At 57.8% G+C, this 19,538-nt stretch overlaps 1 protein-coding gene and 2 long non-coding RNA genes across 7 annotated transcripts; 1 reads left to right on the top strand and 2 right to left on the bottom strand.

The window, feature by feature from the left end:
* Positions 1–209: 209 nt before the first annotated feature.
* LOC123591925 lies at positions 210–2,845 on the bottom strand. Its single transcript, XR_006709500.1, has 3 exons — positions 2,521–2,845; positions 1,378–2,112; positions 210–488 (listed from the first exon to the last, which is right to left on the bottom strand). It is a non-coding gene; the product is annotated as an uncharacterized LOC123591925 (long non-coding RNA).
* Positions 1,531–18,008, top strand: AGAP2 (ArfGAP with GTPase domain, ankyrin repeat and PH domain 2). Of its 5 annotated transcripts, none has more exons than XM_045466572.1 (19): positions 1,531–1,690; positions 8,275–8,333; positions 8,930–9,017; positions 9,201–9,286; positions 9,434–9,581; positions 10,608–10,742; positions 11,069–11,178; positions 11,579–11,737; positions 11,899–11,985; positions 12,073–12,177; positions 12,622–12,784; positions 12,964–13,083; positions 13,806–13,934; positions 14,853–14,912; positions 15,145–15,293; positions 15,398–15,488; positions 15,595–15,817; positions 15,939–16,194; positions 16,359–18,008. In XM_045466572.1, exons 1-19 carry the CDS (start codon positions 1,531–1,533, stop codon positions 16,599–16,601), a joined length of 2,571 nt encoding a protein of 856 aa, XP_045322528.1. In that variant the 3' UTR covers positions 16,602–18,008. The 5 variants fall into 5 exon arrangements, with proteins under 5 accessions (XP_045322528.1, XP_045322529.1, XP_045322526.1 ...); XM_045466570.1 differs by lacking the exon at positions 1,531–1,690 and adding an exon at positions 4,621–6,587 and having other exon boundaries at positions 15,939–16,184; positions 16,403–18,008; XM_045466569.1 differs by lacking the exon at positions 1,531–1,690 and adding an exon at positions 4,623–6,587.
* Positions 6,090–12,170, bottom strand: LOC123591926. Its single transcript, XR_006709501.1, has 3 exons — positions 12,052–12,170; positions 10,358–10,364; positions 6,090–6,101 (listed from the first exon to the last, which is right to left on the bottom strand). It is a non-coding gene; the product is annotated as an uncharacterized LOC123591926 (long non-coding RNA).
* Positions 18,009–19,538: the final 1,530 nt, after the last annotated feature.

Here is a 19,538-nt window from a genome sequence, read left to right as displayed (position 1 = left end):
TGCTACAGTCAGATTGCACGGGTTCCAACTTTGCCACTTACTGGCTGTGTAACCTTTGGCCCATTACTTAAGCTCTCTCTGCACGTTTCCTCATCTGTAAATGGGGATAAATAACAATACACCTGTCTCTTGGGTTGTTAGGAGAATTGAATGAGTTAATATATGCAGAATGCTTATGACATTACCTGGCATATAGTAAACACTCAATGTTCGCTATTATAATCAGGCCGTTTTATAAGTTCCAGTAACCCCAACTCTGATTCCCTTGTCTCTAACTATACAATAAAGAATCCATAGTTATAATCTGCTATCCTTCACAAATTAATGTCAAGAAGGTATGCAGGCGAAGAGACATTTGGCAGGGCCAGAAAGGTTTGAGTCCTGAAGCAAAGCGATTAGATCAAACTAGCCACTGTTTTCTCCCAATATCTCCCCTGCGTCTTCATTCTGTTCTTCAATTCCTCATCCACCCTCTTCTCTTTCAGGTCCTACATCAAGGGCAAGACAGTGGTATTAGGGATAAGGGAAACTGACTAGCAAGCATCTTGGTTGGGGGGTATAGTGAAAAGAGTATTGGAGTTATAATCAGAAGACCTAGACCCATGGGGCGCCTGGCTGGCTCAGTCAGTGGAACGTGCGGTGCTTGATCTCAGGGCCGTGAGTTCGAGCCCCATGTTGGGTGTAGAGATTACTTAAAAATAAAAACTTGAAAAAAGAAGGAGACCTAGACTCACAGATGTGTTTCACCTCACACTGGCCTCTCAGAGCTTCGATTTCCTTTCCTGCACCCCTGGGGCCCGTCATGAAGACAACATATTTGAAAGTGCGTCGTAAACTATTAAGTGTTATAGATAATTATTATGAAAGTAATTGAGCAGAGAGCCTGGTGGTTTTGTCTGGTTAGAATTACTGTTCTTCTCCATAACCTGTTCTCCCCATAACTACTTGGCCTTTTAAAAGCTGCTTACCGTGGGGTGGCTGACTAAGGAAGGGTTATGGAGCAAACTGTAGATATGCAAGCTCTTTGGATGTGTGGCATGGGCGGTGGGTACAATCCTAAGCTGGAATGCAGGGCTGTAAGAGTGAGACCGAGTGTGTATGCGTTCCTGTCAGAGTTTGAGACTGAACACAAATCTGTTGGTCACCAAGAGTTTGGGATTGCACCCAGGGCCTGGCTTGCCACATTCTCCTAGCACCAACACCCATCTTAATTAGCTACCTCCCACAGGAGGCCCTAGGATCCTTGTTAAGGTCTCTCCATCCACCTGGCTGGGGGAATCATAGCAGGGGCTGGCTGGCAAAGTTGATGAGCCAACGCTAGAGGGGGTGGGAGGTGCAGGAGGTAGTGCTGTCCCGGGCTGTGGGTTTGAAACTCACCAGTCAGGAAGTGAGGCCGACAGACGGAAGGGCGGGCAGGAGCGGTGAGCTCTGAGGCACAGCAGAAGGGGCCTTCTGGGGTTTGGGGACTGCAGGGCCATGGGCTTCAGGACCAGAAGTTGCTGTTAGCCTGGCAAGACAGGTCTGGGCAACATGCATGCCCAGAGGCAGTTGGCTGTTGCTGCAGTGAGAGCAGAAGTCAGACGACACGAGGTGGCCAAGCAGTCTCTAAGCCGCCTCAGGAAGCTGGCAGAGAGGGTGGGCGACCCTGAACTTCGAAACAGCATCCAGGCCTCACTGGACAGTGTGCGAGGTAAGAGAAGGGTTAGCTCCAAACTTGGGTGTCTCGGGGACCAGCAGGGGGATAGAAGGGCTTGCTGTGTCACACGTCACTTCCCAGTCAGCCACTTCCTAGTCCTCTAGATGGAGCTGGGACTCGGGGGAAGAATACATTTGGACACGATGGAAAAAGATATGGGAGGTGTCATTCTCCCTCTTTCCCCAATTCTGATCCTTCTCCCAGGGGATCAAAATACAAGTCACTGCTGAGCTGACCTTCTTGGCAATGGAGAAGTGGGTGAGCATGGGGAAGAGAGGCTGTGACAGACCCATGGTAGACTTGGACCCTGCCTGGGGAGTCCAGGGCAGGAAGCAGTATGGGGCAGGAGGTTCTGGGACTGGATAATGTGTCCATTCCCAGGACCCACAAAGGATCGGTGACCTCTTGTTCTCCAGCTGTAGAGAGAAACACACACACATTGAAAATACACCACGCAGAGAATCTCAGGCCCCCAGGCACACACTGCCACTCCTACTACATGCTTTGCACAGCTAAAGTGCAAAGAAGTCCCCAGGACTCTTTTCGGTCCCCTCTCTTCCCTATGCCCCTGTTCCTGTCCTCCCCACCACCCCCAGCACACACACCTTCCGCTCTACCTCCTTAGTGCCATTAGAACAAGTGATGACAACACAGGGAGGAAGTGCTGCCATGGCAACACCATCCGCCACATCCTCCTGCCCACCCCAACCTTCAATCCTGTGGTGGGGCCCCAGCAGGAACAGCTACTCCGTATCCACAAGGCCCCACCACTAGGGAACTGGTGGAACTGAAAGTGGTCTCCAGCCTGTTGTCATCCCATTTACCTCTGAGGTGGCAAAGAACGACAAAAGCCAGCTATGTTGTCCGTAAAAGGTGTCTGGGAAGAGCACATCCTTCATCATATCCTGGTCTCTCCCAGCTGCTCCATTCTTAGCTGCCTACTTGGGGTGGAGGTGGGGGGTCGAGAGGCCATTCTTTCCATCAGGGATACCTCCTGCCGGACTTCTCTGACTGCAGAGGCCACCAGACCGTAACTTGGAGAAGGAACGTTTGATTCGGGTTCCTCAGGGGACAGTCTGATCCCCTTCCCGTTGCCTTTCTGAAGCTAGTGCCCCTCTCATCTCCTGTCCCCCCCCCCCCTCCACCCTTTGCTGAGAACAACCACTGGCAGGTGCCTTACCTACAGCCTCAGTGGTGGAAAGACCACATGGAGGGAGTGGCCCCATGGGGCCTCCCAGGGGAGGAACTCCAAGCCCCATCCCAGTAGAAAAGAAAGAGGGGGAGGAAAAAGGTTTAGTCCAGGTAGAGAAGCTCCACTTAGCTCTGGAGAAGGAGGGAGTGAGGAGGGGTGGAGGCTGAAATCTCCCAGAAGACTCCGCTCTTCATTAGCGAGTTGTTCAACTCCTCTAAGAGTCAGGATTCTGTTCCCACTGAACATAAAGGAAAACTGAGGCCACCAAAGGAAGGAAGGAAAAATTAAGGCAGAATCAACAAAACTCCCTCACCCTCTCTTTCAGAAAATTCAGAAAAGGCTACTGAAGAGTCTCCTGTCCTGGGAATGGTGTCATCCCAGGGTGGGGTGGAGAGAGGGGGTGCTGACCTCAGGACTGGACCCAAGAGGGATTGGGTACAAGTCTCAGGGAGAACAAAGGGCATCCAGCATCCTGGTACCGCCCCCCCCCCTCACCCCCTACCAGGCCAAGCACGCTGTCGGCTCCTGCCTCCTAGAGCCGCCCACGCCAGCACTTATTATAGTCTCAGCTGCGTCAGGAGGGTGGGACGCCAAATTAGGGGAACACTGAGACTCCCCGAGTCAGGGGGGGGGGTGAGGGGGGTGAAGGGGAGTGGGTTGGGGGGGTGTCTCCAAGCCTGTGGGAAGGCCTCCCACCACTCAGGCCCATCCCTGCCAAGTCTCACTCAGCCTCTGTTCCCCATGGGCCTAATGCCTTCAGCCTTCTCCCCAGGGTGGAGGACAGTGAGTCGAACTCCAGGGTCCCTGGAAGGGTGGTAGACACAAAGCCGACAGACGTTTTCCATTCTATCTCCTCTTTAACCTTCTAAAAGAGCTCCACCTTGAAAACCTCAGGAGACTGAATGGGAACCCAAAAGATGCCGCCTCTCACCTCAACTGAAGGGGTCCTTGTATTCAGGGGTGCTAAAAACCTCACATGTGGGTAATCAGGTTTGAGGATGGTGCCTTCCTTAACCCCAGTCCCCTGGCAGATCCCCCCCACCCGCCATACACACCGATTCTCCTCTCTGCTTATCCCCGCTGATTCTGAGGCACTCTTGGAGCTACGGTTGCTATGGAGACTGGATGCATTTTGGTATGGGGGGTGTCAATCTGTAGACATATTCCTTCTCCTTCCACCTCAAGCTGGAGCCTTTGACTCACTTTTTGGCCTGGGGTCCTGGAGCCCTTAGATCTCTCCCCTCCTAAGGCACCCCCCCCCCTCCTTTCCACCCTGCTAAATTCCATGTTTGTCCCCATCCCCAGGGAACACTTTACAAGTTCACTTTGGGACAGTTGGGCTCAAGTCGTGGCCCGACCAGTGCATCGCCGTGCGGAGGGTGGGGGTGGGCGAGGCGGCTGGGTGATGGGGAAAGGAACAGCGTGCAATTACCTGGGGGAGACAAGGGGTACTGGGAAAGGGATTTCAGGCCTCCCCATTTCCCTACTTCAAGTTCCCCCAAATTGGCAGTGACCCCCTAAATTCGCTCCGTTTCCTCCTCGGACCGTCCACCCACGAACTGATTTTTTACCCTGGTCCCTAAATGACACACCCAACAGTCGCGCTCCCTAACCGTGGTGTGCTAGGGGAGGGGGCTAGATTGTTGGAGTAGGTGAGTCCAAGTTCTAGGAAATCCAGCCCAGGATTTGGGAGGGAAATCCAGTCCTGGATTTTGTACCGCCTTCTCAGACAGCGGAGCTGGTGGAGAGAAGGTTGGGGGGGAGATAGGGTGGGGGGGGCGGGGGGCCGCCTCCTCCTCAATGTGAGGGGAGCGCCCGGACACAGCGCGCATCCGGACCGAGCCGAGCCCCGGCGAGCCCCCCGGACCCTTCGCCGGGATCTCACGCCCCTTCCTTCCCAGACCCCAGACCCGTGGGTTCCCACCCCCTAAGGCTTCCCTCCTTCCTCCCCCGCCGGCGCCTGTATCTCCATCCCCAGCATCCTCCCCGCGCCCCTGCGAATCCCCCGCACGACCAGCCCATTAGCTTCCCACCTTCCTACAGACCCCCCTCCCCGACCTCCATCCCCGGCCCCTGTCCCCTGAGTCCCCATTCCCCGCCCCTGCCTCCCCCGCAGCGGCTCTTCTTCTTCCCCAGCCTCGGGTCCCCCTTTTCTGCCCCCTTTTCCTCCCTCTCCCCTATTTGCCCCCACTACTGTCCTCCCCGCCCTCCTCCGCCCATCTCGGCGCCCCCACCCAGGCCGGGGTGCAAGGTCCGGCGCGCCTCCCTGGAGCAGCACCAAGGTCCCGGGGCTCCAACGGGGTGGGGGCGCAGGGCGGGGAGCATGGGGAGGGGGCGCCCCGTGTGATGGGAGGGGGGCGCAAGCGGAGGCGGCGGAGGCGGCGGCGACAGCGGAGCCGGGCTGGGGGCTCAGCGGGGTCCGGGGGCTGGGGGCAGCGAGCAGGGCGGCCCCATGGCCGGGCCCCCCTGAGGCAGTCCGGGGGAGTCCCCTCCCCTCCCCAGCTCGGGGGTCTCGGGGCCCCATGAGCCGGGGCGCGGGCGCTCTTCAGCGCCGGACAACGACCTACCTCATCTCGCTGACCCTGGTCAAGCTCGAGTCGGTGCCTCCGCCGCCGCCTTCTCCGTCTGCGGCCGCAGCCGGCGCCCCCGGGACCAGAGGTGCCGAGACCGGGGATCCTGGCAGCCCCCGAGGCGCGGAGGAGCCGGGCAAGAAGCGGCACGAACGTCTCTTCCACCGGCAGGATGCGCTGTGGATCAGCACGAGCAGCGCGGGCGCCGGGGGCGCCGAGCCCCCCGCCCTGTCCCCGGCTCCGGCCAGTCCGGCCCGCCCCGTCTCCCCCGCTCCCGGCCGCCGCCTCTCCCTTTGGGCCGCCCCTCCGGGGCCCCCGCTCTCCGGGGGGCTGAGCCCTGACCCCAAGCCCGGGGGCGCCCCCACCTCCCGGCGCCCCTTGCTCAGCAGCCCGAGCTGGGGGGGGCCGGAACCTGAAGGCCGGGCTGGCGGCGGCGTCCCAGGCTCGTCCTCCCCGCACCCGGGCACCGGCAGTCGGAGGCTCAAGGTGGCGCCTCCTCCGCCGGCTCCCAAGCCTTGCAAGACCGTGACCACGAGTGGCGCCAAAGCCGGCGGGGGCAAGGGCGCGGGTAGCCGCCTGTCATGGCCCGAAAGCGAAGGCAAGCCCAGGGTCAAGGGGTCAAAGAGCAGCGCGGGGACTGGAGCTTCTGCCGCCGCCGCTACCACCGCCGCCGCGGCCACCGCCGCCGCCGGGGGAGGGGGAGCGGCAGCCACGACCTCTGGTGGGGTCGGGGCTGGGTCCGGAGCCCGAGGGAAGCTGTCCCCTCGGAAAGGCAAGAGTAAGACCTTGGACAACAGTGACTTGCACCCGGGACCGCCTGCTGGTTCTCCTCCTCCGCTAACCCTCCCAGCAACCCCGGCTCCAGCCGCTGCTGTCACCGCCGCCTCCGCGCAGCCCACTGGGCCTGCACCTCCAATCACTCTAGAGCCTCCAGCTCCGGGGCTGAAACGGGGCCGGGAGGGGGGCCGAGCATCCACTCGAGATCGCAAGATGCTCAAGTTTATCAGCGGCATCTTCACCAAGAGCACAGGGGGGCCTCCTGGCTCCGGGCCCCCTCCCGGACCCCCGGGCCTGTCTTCTGGCAGCGGGTCCAGGGAGCTGCTGGGCGCAGAGCTCCGCGCCTCCCCTAGTGAGTAGGACCAGGGCCTGAGAACAGGGAGGGGAGGGCATGTGGAATGCTCAGCTTGGGGTGGAGGAGAGGTGTGCAGGATTGACCTAAGGAAGCTTCTCTCTTGGGGGGGGGGGGGGATGAACAAAATTCACTCCACTTCCAAAGACTAAGGGGTCCTGAAAGGAGGTGGGTAGCTACCTTGTGCGACCTGAGAGATGCCTTGATTTCAGAGGGACTCAGAAAGCCTCAGAGTTTTTTGGGAAAATAATGCCCTTGGTCGGAGTGACTGTAGGAAATCGCTGGCAGAGAAGGCTCAGACCCCACTTCCAGTCTCAGCTGGACTCTGGGAGCGTGGGAACAGAGCTTTGCCTTGCCGGGAGGGATATTGAAGGGGAAGGGAATAAAGCAGCCTCAGTTTCTCTTGAGCGCTTGGGGCAGGTGGCAGGAGAGTGACCTTGCAGGCAGCTGCTCCAGGGATAGGTCTTCCCTGGGCTGAGACCACGCTAGTGAGGCAGCAGGGAGGGACTCTAGTTTCTTTCCGTGCAGTGAAGGTAGATTGGGCAGTACGGGAGTGCGTGGGGGCTGGAACGTGATGAATACTTGAACATGAAGTGAGAGGGGGCGGATGGGAGGCCTCACTTCCCACAGCCCACCCTGTCCCCAGAGCGGCGTTGAAACCCCCAGGGGGCTGCCCTGGAGTGACTCAGGGGGACGGAACTGCTGCAAAGGCAATTTTTACCCCCCAGAGATGTGGGAGGGGGTACCGAGAAGGTACTGGTTTTTTTTTTCAGGGGAAGGGTGTCCTTATTATTATTATTATTTTTTTTTTTTTTTTTCTGGAAGAAACAGGCTAGGGACTCTTGGTGCGGCTCACACTCCCCGGAGGGGAGGCGGGTTCGGGAGCGGGGGCGGCCCCCGAGGTTTGGCTCTGGAGCGGGTGGGAGCAGATGGCTCCGGATCCCAGAGTTCCCGCCGCAGCTGCGGCGCCCCGGGAACGTCCGGCCAGTGTCAGGCGCGGGGGCTGGACCGGCGGGCGGAAGGAGCATCGTACCCCCGCCCCCAGGCCTGTGGCTTCTCCCGGCCAGGAAACTGAGCCCTTCCCCACACTTCTTTCAGAGGGTGCTTGTGGGGAAGGTGTGGGAGAGGGAAGCATAGACAAATCCAAGCTCCACTGCTCGGGCTGTAGGGAGCGGTCTGGGCCACCATGCTGTTGACCTTGAAAAGGGGGAGCGATATCCCTCAGTTTCTCTCTTGTGAAGTGAAGATTGAGGAAGACCCACTCCCTTCCATGTCCCAGCCCCTCCTCCCAGGATCTGCTCGGGAATCCAAGTCAGGCCGGCAGGGAGGAGACCCTCTTCCGTGCTTCCACAGGGAAAAACCCACCACTGTCAGAACCCTGGTCCCCCATCTGGGGCAGGGACTTACGTTTGGGGATGTGCTTTAAGGGAGATGCCAACTGAAGTATTTTTGTCTAGCTGGCTCCGTTGCTAAGCAACCACTGAGCGGCAGCAACAGCTGTGGGGAGAGCAGCGGCTAGGATGGGAGGACTGGGGACCACTCTCAAACCTAGCCTTTCTACATAGTTCTCTGGCCCAGCCAGAGTCCTGGGGGTTAAGGGAAGCTGAAAAAGGAGGAGGGGTGGCTGAGGGGTGGGGATGCTCCTGGGCCTGCAACATCCTTTCTTATGGCTCCTTTCCTATTACAGAAGCTGTGGTCAATAGCCAGGAATGGACTTTGAGCCGCTCCATTCCTGAACTGCGCCTGGTAGGTAACCGAGTCCCTTAGTCTGTCTGAGGGCCGACATCCCACCCACCTCACTCAAGTCTCTCCCCTTCACCTCTTCCCTTCCCTGTCTCTGTGGGAATGGGGAATAGTTTTCCAGTTCTCCTGAGATCCTGCCTTCGTAGCACTTTCCTGGGGCTTGATCTATCCTTACGACTTTTTCTTCTCTAGTCTCTTTTTTCTTGTTTGTCCACGGTCCTCCTCCAGGCTTCTCCTCATTTCTGGCATCTCCCCTTTAGCTTTTCATGTTCTGTTGCACAGAATTGGGTAAAACTTTCCAACCAGTGTCTAGGGCTGTGACGTGACCACCCCCCCGCCCCCCCTCCCCCACACACATACACAGTACTGGGTTGCTGAAAATCTTCAGCCTGTGGTCCACTTTGAGCTGGGGATCCTTTCTTACCATGCTCATCTGATCTTCCCGAACGTTCTCACCTGACCCACCATCATCTGGTCCCTGCTGGCTCCTGCTTGGATGATTTAACCCTGCCAGGCTTTGAGTTCTCTGGAGCGTTCAGGCCCAAGCATTTGGCCTCCTTTTAATTCTCACCATCTCTACTCCACAATCTTGTTCTCAGGGCGTGCTGGGCGATGCCAGGAGCGGGAAGTCATCTCTCATCCACCGATTCTTGACTGGCTCATACCAGGTGCTGGAGAAGACAGAAAGTGAGTTCTCAGGAGCCATAGGAAGCTAAGGCTTTGGGTCAGGAATCCAGGATCAATGACTAGGCAGCTTTGGAGACCTCTGGAGGAAAGGATGCAGCCATAATAGCTAAAGTACAAGAAGCATGGGGAAGCTTCGTGACCTGTGACCCCTGACCTACTACCACTTCCAACCCTCCTGGACAGGTGAACAACACAAGAAAGAGATGTTGGTGGATGGACAGACTCATCTGGTGTTGATCCGAGAGGAAGCCGGGGCACCTGATGCCAAGGTGAGAGCTAAGGTGTTGGGGTAGGCAGGCTGGCTGGGGTCGGCAGGGGCCGAGAGAGAAAGCTCTAGTTCCCCAGACCTCCCTGGGCATCATGTCCAGAGGAGTGGACTTGTCTGACCCTCCCTTTGCTCCCTCACGTCCCGCAAGTTCTCAGGCTGGGCAGATGCTGTCATTTTGGTCTTCAGCCTGGAGGATGAAAACAGCTTCCAGGCCGTGAGCCGTCTCCATGGGCAGCTGAGCTCCCTTCGGGGGGAAGGACGAGGAGGCCTGGCACTGGCACTGGTGGGGACACAAGGTAAGGAGGGTCTGGGGAAGCACGGCTTTCAGGGGAGTCCTTGAGACGGCTGCTGAGGTGTTGCCCAACATAGGTGAGAGCATGGTGAGGTGTGGAAATGGCCCCTGGGACTGCAGTAACCCCCTGGAAGGAGGCTGGTCTCCAAATAAGGGAGCCATTAAACCAAAAAAACCAAAGCAAACAAACAAAAACAAAAACAAAAACATCCCCGGGTCTGAGCAGAGAAAAGAGGACTCTTCAGGAAGGAAGGGACAGCTATCACAGCAATCTCCATTCCTCTGAGATGTCACTCACCTTGTGTTCTCACACTGTCATTTCCTGTCACCACCCTGGGAAACAGAAAATCTCAGGCTCCGGTGTGGACAGGAGCCTTCCATCTTTCCCTTGGTTCAGCTGGGTCAGGCGGACACCTTTCAGAGGAACGTATCTAACAAAGAGAAAGCACGAATGAAATGATGGCGAAAATAAAGGGGGCAGAGAATTTTTATAGAATTGTAAAATTCTCACAGAAGTGATTCAGAGGCGCTCAGATGCCACCATGGCCCCGTACCCACCGGTACTGAGCTGGCAGGACTTTCTGTCTGGAGGCCTATGCTGCAGGGGCCCGTTTCCACCTGCCGCTTGCCTCCTGGTTCCTTGTTGCCGAGGGAACAGTCCACCTGTTGCCCGTGGACATTCAGCCTTTTCCTAGTTCACATACCAGATAACCTCCCACTCAGGTCAGGGCTCACTGGGTTTGCAGGGCAGGGTGATGGTCACTTGTGAGTCTCAGCCACTTCAGACCTTGTCAGGAAACTCTGCTCACCTCTCGAGTATTCTTTGAAGACACGTGCACAGAGCTCACCCAGCCTACTCATACCGCAGCTAGGCTTGTGAGCCGGGACCCGCATTCGAAGAGGAGGGAATATTCTCTCATAACCTGTCCTTAGTGGGCCCAGCCTGGGACTGGAGCCAAAGGGAGAAGAAAGTAGGAAAAGTGGCGGGAAGGCCTTCTCGTCTGATCCTGCCCCTTTCCTGTCCCCTCAGACAGGATTAGTGCTTCCTCCCCTCGAGTGGTGGGCGATGCCCGGGCCAGGGCTCTGTGCGCGGACATGAAACGCTGCAGCTACTACGAGACGTGCGCCACCTACGGGCTCAATGTGGACCGGGTCTTCCAGGAGGGTGAGCACGGTGACTCCCCGGACACGTGGGAAGCCAGGAGCTGAGGGCCTGGGGTATTCTTTGGGCATCGAGGCCTCTCCCAGTGAGTGACGGGAAATTAGCCTGCATGGGAGGGAGGAGGGGTCAGAGAAGTCAGAGAAGGTGTGCTTAATACCCACATGGTCTTTCTGGGCTGAATGAGCTGCTCAGGCTACAGGTGGCATGAAGGCCATGGTAAAGTTGGCGCCGGTGTTATCTCCTGGGGAGTTCTCAAAACTGGGCAACAGAGGCGGGGGGTCTTGGGTATCTGCCCCGTTCGTGCATCCTTCCTCTCCCCCTTCCTTCAGTGGCCCAGAAGGTGGTGACCTTACGAAAACAGCAACAGCTTCTGGCTGCCTGTAAGTCCCTGCCCAGCTCCCCAAGCCACTCAGCAGCTTCCACTCCTGTAGCTGGACAGGTGAGTTGGGGTTTCAGGGTCCACAGCTGGTAAGATGCAGAGGAGGGGCTGGTGATCCAAGAACAGGTACAGAGGACCTGAGGAGGTGGGGGAGGGGGACAAATGGATATGGCAGTGACACCATTCTTTAAAAAGGGCACTGGGCTGGAAATCAACCAGGTTTGAAACGCTGTAATGTCCTCGAGCACCCATACCTCCCAAGGTTTCAGGAAGATCGTATGGCATGATACTTGAAAAACCTAAGGCACTATGACAGTGAGGAGTTTTATTATTAATAATAATACAAGTCAACAGTGATGAGATCAAGGAGTGTCTCAAATCCCTCATAACTAGATGTAACTCTAGCTTGGTGGGGCGGGAGCATCTCAACTGTTCTGCTGACTCCTTCATTGATCCCCAGGCTAGCAATGGGGGCCACACTAGCGACTACTCTTCCTCCCTCCCATCCTCACCCAATGTTGGTCACCGGGAGCTCCGAGCTGAGGCAGCTGCAGTGGCCGGATTGAGCACTCCAGGGTCCCTGCACCGGGCAGCCAAGCGCAGGACCAGCCTTTTTGCGGTATTGGACATGATGACTCCCCCATCCTCCTGTTCCCTGTTCCCTGCCCATCTTCCCTGGTCCCTAGACTCCTCTGTCGGGCCCATTTTCATCGTCTTCCCTATCCTTCCATCAGTGGATCCCTCTATCCGTTCTCTAACTGATGCCAATAACCATTCCAGAATCGTCGGGGCAGTGACTCTGAGAAGCGCAGTTTGGACAGTCGGGGAGAGACAACAGGGAGTGGGCGAGCCATCCCCATCAAACAGGTGGGTGGTCCAGGGGCTGGGGGCAGGCTGGGGCAGGTAGCTGGTCTTGACTGGCTTTCCTCCCACATGTCTCTTTCCGTACTCCAGAGCTTCCTACTGAAGCGAAGTGGCAACTCCTTGAACAAAGAATGGAAGAAGAAATACGTGACCCTGTCCAGTAACGGCTTCCTACTCTACCACCCCAGCATTAATGTGAGTGGCAAAGATTGGCTGGACCACACTGGCTGGCCTTGGACACCCTTCCGCCTCTACCGGTCTGCGCTCTCACACACGTAAATGTCATTTCTGGGCAAGCCCTGGTCCTGTTCTCTTCAGTTCAGCAGCCGTGTGTGAGGCATCCACCGTGCACCCATGCTGGAGATGGGAAAGTAAAGACATCTCCCCAGGAACTTGCAGTCTAGTGGGAGAGCATGGAGGAAGGACCTCCACTGGGTCTGCCATCCAGGGAATACTTTCTGGAGGAGATAGTCGCAGGCCACATCTGTTGGGCCCATCCCCTAGAAGCTCGTCCCAACACAGGCAGCCCCCAACACGGTGTCCCCTCTCTAGGACCTCTCCAGCCCATACTCTTGGCCACTTCCCAGCAGCACCAAGGACCTCAGCCTTCCCATACTCTCAACCCCTGTGCCCCTCCAGGATTACATCCACAGTACCCATGGCAAGGAGATGGACTTGCTACGAACGACAGTCAAAGTCCCTGGTAAAAGGCCCCCAAGAGCCATCTCTGCTTTTGGCCCCTCAGCCAGCATCAACGGGTTGGTCAAGGACATGAGCACTGTGCAGATGGGTGAAGGTCCTGGTGAGTGGTTCTCATGACAAAGAAGCAGGAGAGGGGCCAGAGCTGGGGGAGAAGGAGGAGGAAAGTGGGGGCTGGGACTGGGTAAGCGGGAGGGTAGGTGATAAAGAGGGACTACATAAGGAGTGGGGCCCAAAGACAGAGGGGCTCGCTGAAGCTTTATCTCGTTCCCCTTCCTACAGAAGCCACCACTCCCACCCCAAGCCCCAGCCCCAGCCCCAGTTCCTTGCAGCCACCACCAGACCAGACATCCAAGCACCTGCTGAAGCCAGACCGGAATTTGGCCCGAGCCCTCAGCACTGGTCAGTGAGGACCCACCCTCCATCCACTGTCTTCCAGATCTGAATGGGATGTGGGTGGGAAATGAACTTGGGGTAGAAGCTGGGAGGCTGGAATCAGTGCATGAGTGGATACACTGAGCATCTGCTGGGTGCCAGGCGCCAGCTCAGTCATACTATGATTATCATAGTGGTTAAACACAAGTGGGTTCTAGAGCTAAATTGCCTGAACTTAAATCCTGGCTTGCCACTGGGGCAAGTTGCTTGACCTCTCCATGCCTCAGTTTCCTCATCTGTAAAATGGAGATAATAGATTCTATCTCAGAAGTTGCTTTGAGGCTTAAACAAACTGAGAACGTTGTCCAGCACATAGCCAGCCATCAGTATTTGGAATGTTTGGAGGTATAATATATGTACGTATATATGTGACAAGTAAATGGTAACAAATCATCCTCACAACAACCTTGTCAGGTCAAGATTGTTATCCCCATTCTAGGGATGAAGAAACTGAGGCTCAGAAGATTAAGTGACTTGCTCAAGGTCTCAAGGCCAGTCAGTGGCAGAGCCAGGATCTGAGTGCAGGTCTGACTCTAAACCACTCATCTGCCCACCTCCCCAGGAATGATCAAGGGGGACCTCCTGGAGAGGAGGGGGACCAAAGCTAGTTCAGGGGAGGAGACAGGCTATGGAGAAATCAGGAAATCTGTGGAGGGGGCAACTGAGGTAGCTGTGTCCCCCTCCCTAAGACTGTACCCCATCTGGAGACCTGAGCCCCCTGAGTCGGGAACCCCCTCCTTCTCCCATGGTGAAGAAGCAGAGGAGGAAAAAGTTGACAACACCGTCCAAGACCGAAGGCTCAGCTGGGCAGGCTGAAGGTGAGGCCCTGGTGGGCAGTTCCACTCCCACCCTGGACCCTCACCCCCAACTCCAGATCCCCGGCCTAGCTCCTTCAGGAGGAGGAAAAGTGCCTGAGCTGAGTGCTTGACTATCATAACCACTTTGCACATAACTTAGTAAGAAATGGATGAAGACCACTCAGCTCCTGTCCCTCCTCCCGTTCGCCAGACGATGCCTTTTACCCAGTAGTTCCCAGCCCTGCCACTCCCCATCCCAATGTCCCCCATTAGTCTGTAGCTCCTGTCACCTCTCTTAATGACCCTCTGGTTTCTGTTCCTGCCCTCAACTCCACTTGCCATCCCAGTCCCTGCACCCAGAACCCCCTATGGTCCCCAGTGACTCATCACCTGACTTCAGTGTCCCCCAGTGACTCCTCAGCTCCTGGACTCTGCGCCCACCCAGCCCCTGTCCCCCATAACTTCTCATGGTCACCAAACTCTGCCAACAGCCCTTGACCACAGTGATCCACATTCCTGCCCCCGGTGACCTCCCCAGACCCCTGAGACTCCTCTGGAACCCCAGGACCTCCTTGTCCCAGGCCCATGACTCCGCTTCTGCCCCCTCTCCCTGTGTTCACTCAGATCCCTTCCCTTCCCAGAGACCTGGCTCCGCATTGGTCATGATAACTGGTCCCCACGCCCTGCTCTCTGCTGGGTGCTCAGACCCAGGTTCCAGATCTGCCTACTCTCATGGCTCTTGGCTTCTGCTCTACTCTGCTCCGGGGCCACTGACTTTAGTTCTGCTTTCTCTCCCCATCTGTCTGTCCTGCTTTGTCTCTGGCACTCTGTCACTATTTCTCTTCATCTCTCCATCTGCCTCTCTTTTTCTCCTTTCTTGGTCTCTTTCTCTGTTCTGCTCTCCATTCTATCTCTATCTCCTTCGCTTCGGGAAACCAGCCAAGCGCAAAATGTGGAAACTAAAATCCTTTGGTAGTTTAAGAAATATTTATAAAGCAGGTAACAAGCGGGGAGCTGGGAGGGGCGCTCAGCTGGGGTGCAGATGGGTGGGGGTGCCCTTGCCTTCCCCTGCATGTGCTCGGGCTTCCTGCTCTCCCCCACCTTCTGCTTCCCCAACCCCTCTGCCCCACTCCCAGGGGCTTGGGATGGACATCAGGGAGGAAGGGTTTGGGGAAGGCAACCCCTGTTTGAACCCTGTCCCTCATGACCCTCATCCCATCCCCCCACCCAGAGGAAAACTTCGAATTCCTGATCGTGTCCAGCACTGGTCAGACGTGGCACTTTGAGGCAGCCAGTTTTGAGGAGCGGGATGCCTGGGTCCAGGCCATCGAAAGTCAGATCCTAGCCAGTCTGCAATGCTGTGAGAGCAGCAAGGTCAAGGTAATGGTCGGGGTGAGGGTTGCGGGAGAGCAGAGATGAGTGTCTCAAGAGTCTGGAGAAGGGCTCAGAGGGAGAGTCAATACAAACCCCAACCCTTTCTGCAGTTACGCACAGACAGCCAAAGTGAAGCGGTGGCCATCCAGGCGATCCGGAACGCCAAGGGCAACTCTACCTGCGTGGACTGCGGGGCCCCCAGTGAGTGCAAGGGGGCAGCGGAGGGGTCTGGGAGGGAACGTGCTTCGCTGGAGTTGGCGAATGCTGCCTGTCCGGCCAGAAGCCAACCTCTACCCTCCCTCCCCAGACCCCACGTGGGCCAGTTTGAACCTGGGCGCACTCATCTGCATCGAGTGTTCTGGCATTCACCGGAACCTGGGCACACACCTGTCCCGAGTTCGTTCTCTGGACTTGGACGATTGGCCTCGGGAGCTGACCCTGGTGCTGACGGCCATTGGCAATGACATGGCCAACCGCGTGTGGGAGAGCGACACGCGGGGCCGCACCAAACCCACGCGGGACTCTTCGCGGTACGTGTGAGGGAAGGGGGTCGCTTAGGGTGTGCGGATCCCGAGAGGTTTCGCCGAGGAAGGGGCAGAGGTCCTGGGTGACGGTCCCTAGAGCCCTTCCCGTTCATCCTTGGTCTTGCAGGGAGGAGCGGGAGTCATGGATTCGCGCCAAGTACGAGCAGCTGCTATTCCTGGCGCCGCTGGGCACTCCAGAGGAGCCTCTGGGCCGCCAGCTGTGGGCCGCGGTGCAGGCCCAGGACGTGGCCACCGTTCTCTTGCTTCTGGCCCATGCGCGACACGGGCCCCTCGACACCAGCGTAGAGGACCCGCAGCTCCGCTCCCCCCTTCACCTGGCAGCCGAGCTCGCCCACGTGGTCATCACGCAACTGCTGTTGTGGGTACGTGGGGGTGCTGGGGTGGGGAAAGGGGTCTTTGAGAGCTCCACCTAGGAAACAGCCAGGCGCGGGGGATCCTGGAAGCGGGCCTGGAAATTGTGGGGAGAATGTCTGCGAGTGTAGGCCCTACGGGGACGCTTGGTGACGCGGCCGTTTCTGTCCTCTAGTACGGCGCCGACGTGGCCGCCCGCGACGCACAGGGCCACACGGCGCTGTTCTACGCCCGCCAGGCTGGAAGCCAGCTGTGCGCCGACATCCTTCTCCAGCACGGCTGCCCGGGTGAGGGCGGCAGCACAGCCACCACCCCCAGCGCAGCCACCACCCCCAGCATCACCGCCACGCCCAGCCCCCGCCGCAGGAGCAGCGCCGCCAGCATGGGCCGTGCCGACGCCCCCGTCGCGCTGGTATAGTTGCCCAGCGGGAGAGACACCCCCACTCCCACGCGGGCCGGGCACGACCATACCGGGTGGACCGCTGGACAGATGCACCCACTCACCTCTCTAAACCGCACCCCGCCCCACGGGAGCACTTCTTTCCCCCACGAGGGCACAGCCCCCACGCCTCCCAGAAGACACAAACTCACCTCCCTCTCCCCAAAAAGGCATGGAGACCCCAGCTCAACACGCCCCCTTTCCACCGTTTCCACACTTGGATTGCGCTGGGTCTACCCACTGGGTGTCTGCAGAAGCAGACGCCCTGTCGCGGTACCTGCTGCAGGGAGCTTGGCTATGCCCGCTCGCGCCCCCTAGGGGTGGAGGGGGGAAGACCCAGTCCTGCTTGTGCTCGACAATCCCAAGGCTGGAGCACAAACCCAGGCTGGCTCCTGGGGCGACGCCACGCCAGGGGGAGGGGTTAGTACGTGGGAGGGCTAGCCCTGGGACTTGGGGCCAATACCCGGGCCCCCACCTCTTCCATGCTAATCTCACTGCCCAGTGAAGGGGGAAGGGCAGCGAGGGGCAGGACCCCTGCTGCCCAAGGGGGTAGGGGGGTCCCCAACCCTTTCCGTGAAAGGGACCATGAGGAGTGGAAATCAGGACGTCCCCCCACACCCACCCATGGATGGAAGCTAAAGGGCCGGGGGAGCCAAGAGCTTGGGTCCCTCCTCACTACTATCTTGGGAGGGAGAAGAGAAGGAGCAGAGCGGGCTAAGGGGACTGGGGAGGGACCTTGTAATTTATTGCTTTCTTCCCCAACAAGGGAGCAGGGGCGGGCAGGGGCTCGGGGAGGGCGTTTCCGGGTAGGGGAAGCCAAGGGTGGGCAGAGGGTGGGGTGGGGTGGGGGTGCTCTCGGGTTGTGAGTGTCTGTGACCGTGACTGCGTACCTGTGACTGTGCAGCGCCCGTGGTGATCTGGGGTAGGGGGCACCCCTACAGTGGGACCCCTCCCCCACTATTCTTCCTGTCCAGTCCCTCCCTTCCACTGGAGCAGCTCCAGACCCGTCCCTCAACCCCATGATCCCTCCCAGCCAGGGCTAAGAGGATGTGAGGTGGCTGGGAGGGTTACCAGGCCTCCTTCCCCATCCCCAGAAAGGGGGTGGTGGGGTGGATTTACCTGGCCCAGCCCTGCCTCCTTTAATCAATCCAGCCCTTGGGCCGTCTGTGTCAGTGGTTTCCGGTCTTTTTTCTTTTCTTTTTCTCTCTTTCTTTCTCTCTCTCTCTCTCTCTCTCTCTCTCTCTCTCGGCTAAAATATTTTTCAAAGGACCAGGTAATTTTGGGGAGGGGAGAGGGATGGGGGCAGGGGGAAAGGCCCCCATCTCCTCTGAGGCAGGTGGTGTGAATCTTCTTCAACAGCAATTAAAGAGGAAGTGATTTTGTCTAGGGGTTGAGCTGCTGGTTTGTTCTCTAAGAGGCGGGTCAGGGAACGGTCTTGGTCAAGGTGGGGAACTGGAGGCGGGAGTGGCCCAGCGGAGGGTGCCTCTGCCGGGGCTGGTGACAGGGCAAACATCCAGGCACGAGGTGGCAGGTCAGACACTTCATCATGTAGTGGAAGGAAACAGGCAGGGCAGAGCCACAGTGGGGATCCAGGGAGCAGAAAAGTCAATGACTCCCAAGATGACCCTGTTTCTGGGAAGGAGCTGCCGTGTGGAACTTAGGGGACTCTGAGGACAGGGGAGAGGCTGCTTGGAGAGGCAAGCAGAGGGGGTAGCTTTGGTTGAGAGCAGGAACCTTGGAGTCAGATCTGAATTTGAAACCAGGCCCTCCACTTCAAGGCTGGGTGGCCTTGAGCGGGTTACCTTGGTGGCATCTGTTTATCTGTAACCTGAACAATATCTGTTGAGAAGGACCTGGTAAGGACTCCAGCACTGGCCGGGGAGGACCACCCTAGGTACCTGTTACCAGAGGTAGAGCTCATTATAGTAAGGACCTGGGGACAGAGGTAGAAAGTCTGTCTCCCAGCCGAAGTCCCCGGTGTCTGCAGACTCCATGCCCAGCTGCTGTGGACATCTGCCCACCTCCATGTCATCTACAGGGCCACTGAGGCCCAGCAGACTGAGGCCAGTGCTGCCCCAACAGCTGCAGTTCTTCTGGTTCAGCGTGTAGCCAATCCTGTTTGTCATACGCAGCAGAAAGCATTTGCCCTGATAGAAGGACCAGGTGGAGCAGTGTTGGGACGGCAGCCAGAGCAGGTTGGGCACAGCCACCGCACGTTGTCATTCAGTCAGTGGCCCCGCGTCTTCTGGTAGAGGCCCCTTCCCCTCAGTCCCATGACGACGACGTACAGCTACAGGTGTGCCATGAGGCTAACAAGGTGTGGCTGCAGCGGCAGGTCCAGGTCCCTTTCACGTGGAGGCCCTGATTCTCCAGGATTCTAGGCCAAGCGATCACCCAGCACAGCAGCCTGACACAGGAAATGTGAATGCAGGGTCACAGGGGTAGTGACAGGTGCAGATGCAGGGGCGTAGTTTGGGAAGGCAAAACGAAAGGAAGAGGGGAAAGTAGCAAAAGAGACTCAAACAGGAACGCCTGGCCCGTCTGTCTTTTGGCTCAGAGACCCTCCCGCGCTCCATTTCCACTTTACTTCTTAGTGGCAAAAACTCACTCCCTTCCTCAGAAGCTCAGTGTGAGAGAGTGTGAATGAGGAGGAAGGACGGACCCTGGAGAGCATGAAATCACCACAGGGAACCATGGGCCGGTGGGAAGTTCATTTCCAGCCTGTGGTGGAAGGTGGTCAAGGTGTCAGCAACTCCCCGCAGCAAATCCCAACACTAAGTAATCCACTGAATTCTTTTTATCATGGGCTGCATCTTTGGCCTTGTGGGAAATATAAAGGGTGTAGTGGATGGAATGACAAAAACGTCAAGCCCTCCAGGCTGTGCAGAATAGGATTCTACAAGGAGACTCCCCGGG

This window comes from Leopardus geoffroyi, chromosome B4, assembly GCF_018350155.1.
Source record: "Leopardus geoffroyi isolate Oge1 chromosome B4, O.geoffroyi_Oge1_pat1.0, whole genome shotgun sequence".
Classification (NCBI taxonomy): Eukaryota; Metazoa; Chordata; class Mammalia; order Carnivora; family Felidae; genus Leopardus; species Leopardus geoffroyi.
This window is presented reverse-complemented; position numbering and strand designations above follow the sequence as displayed.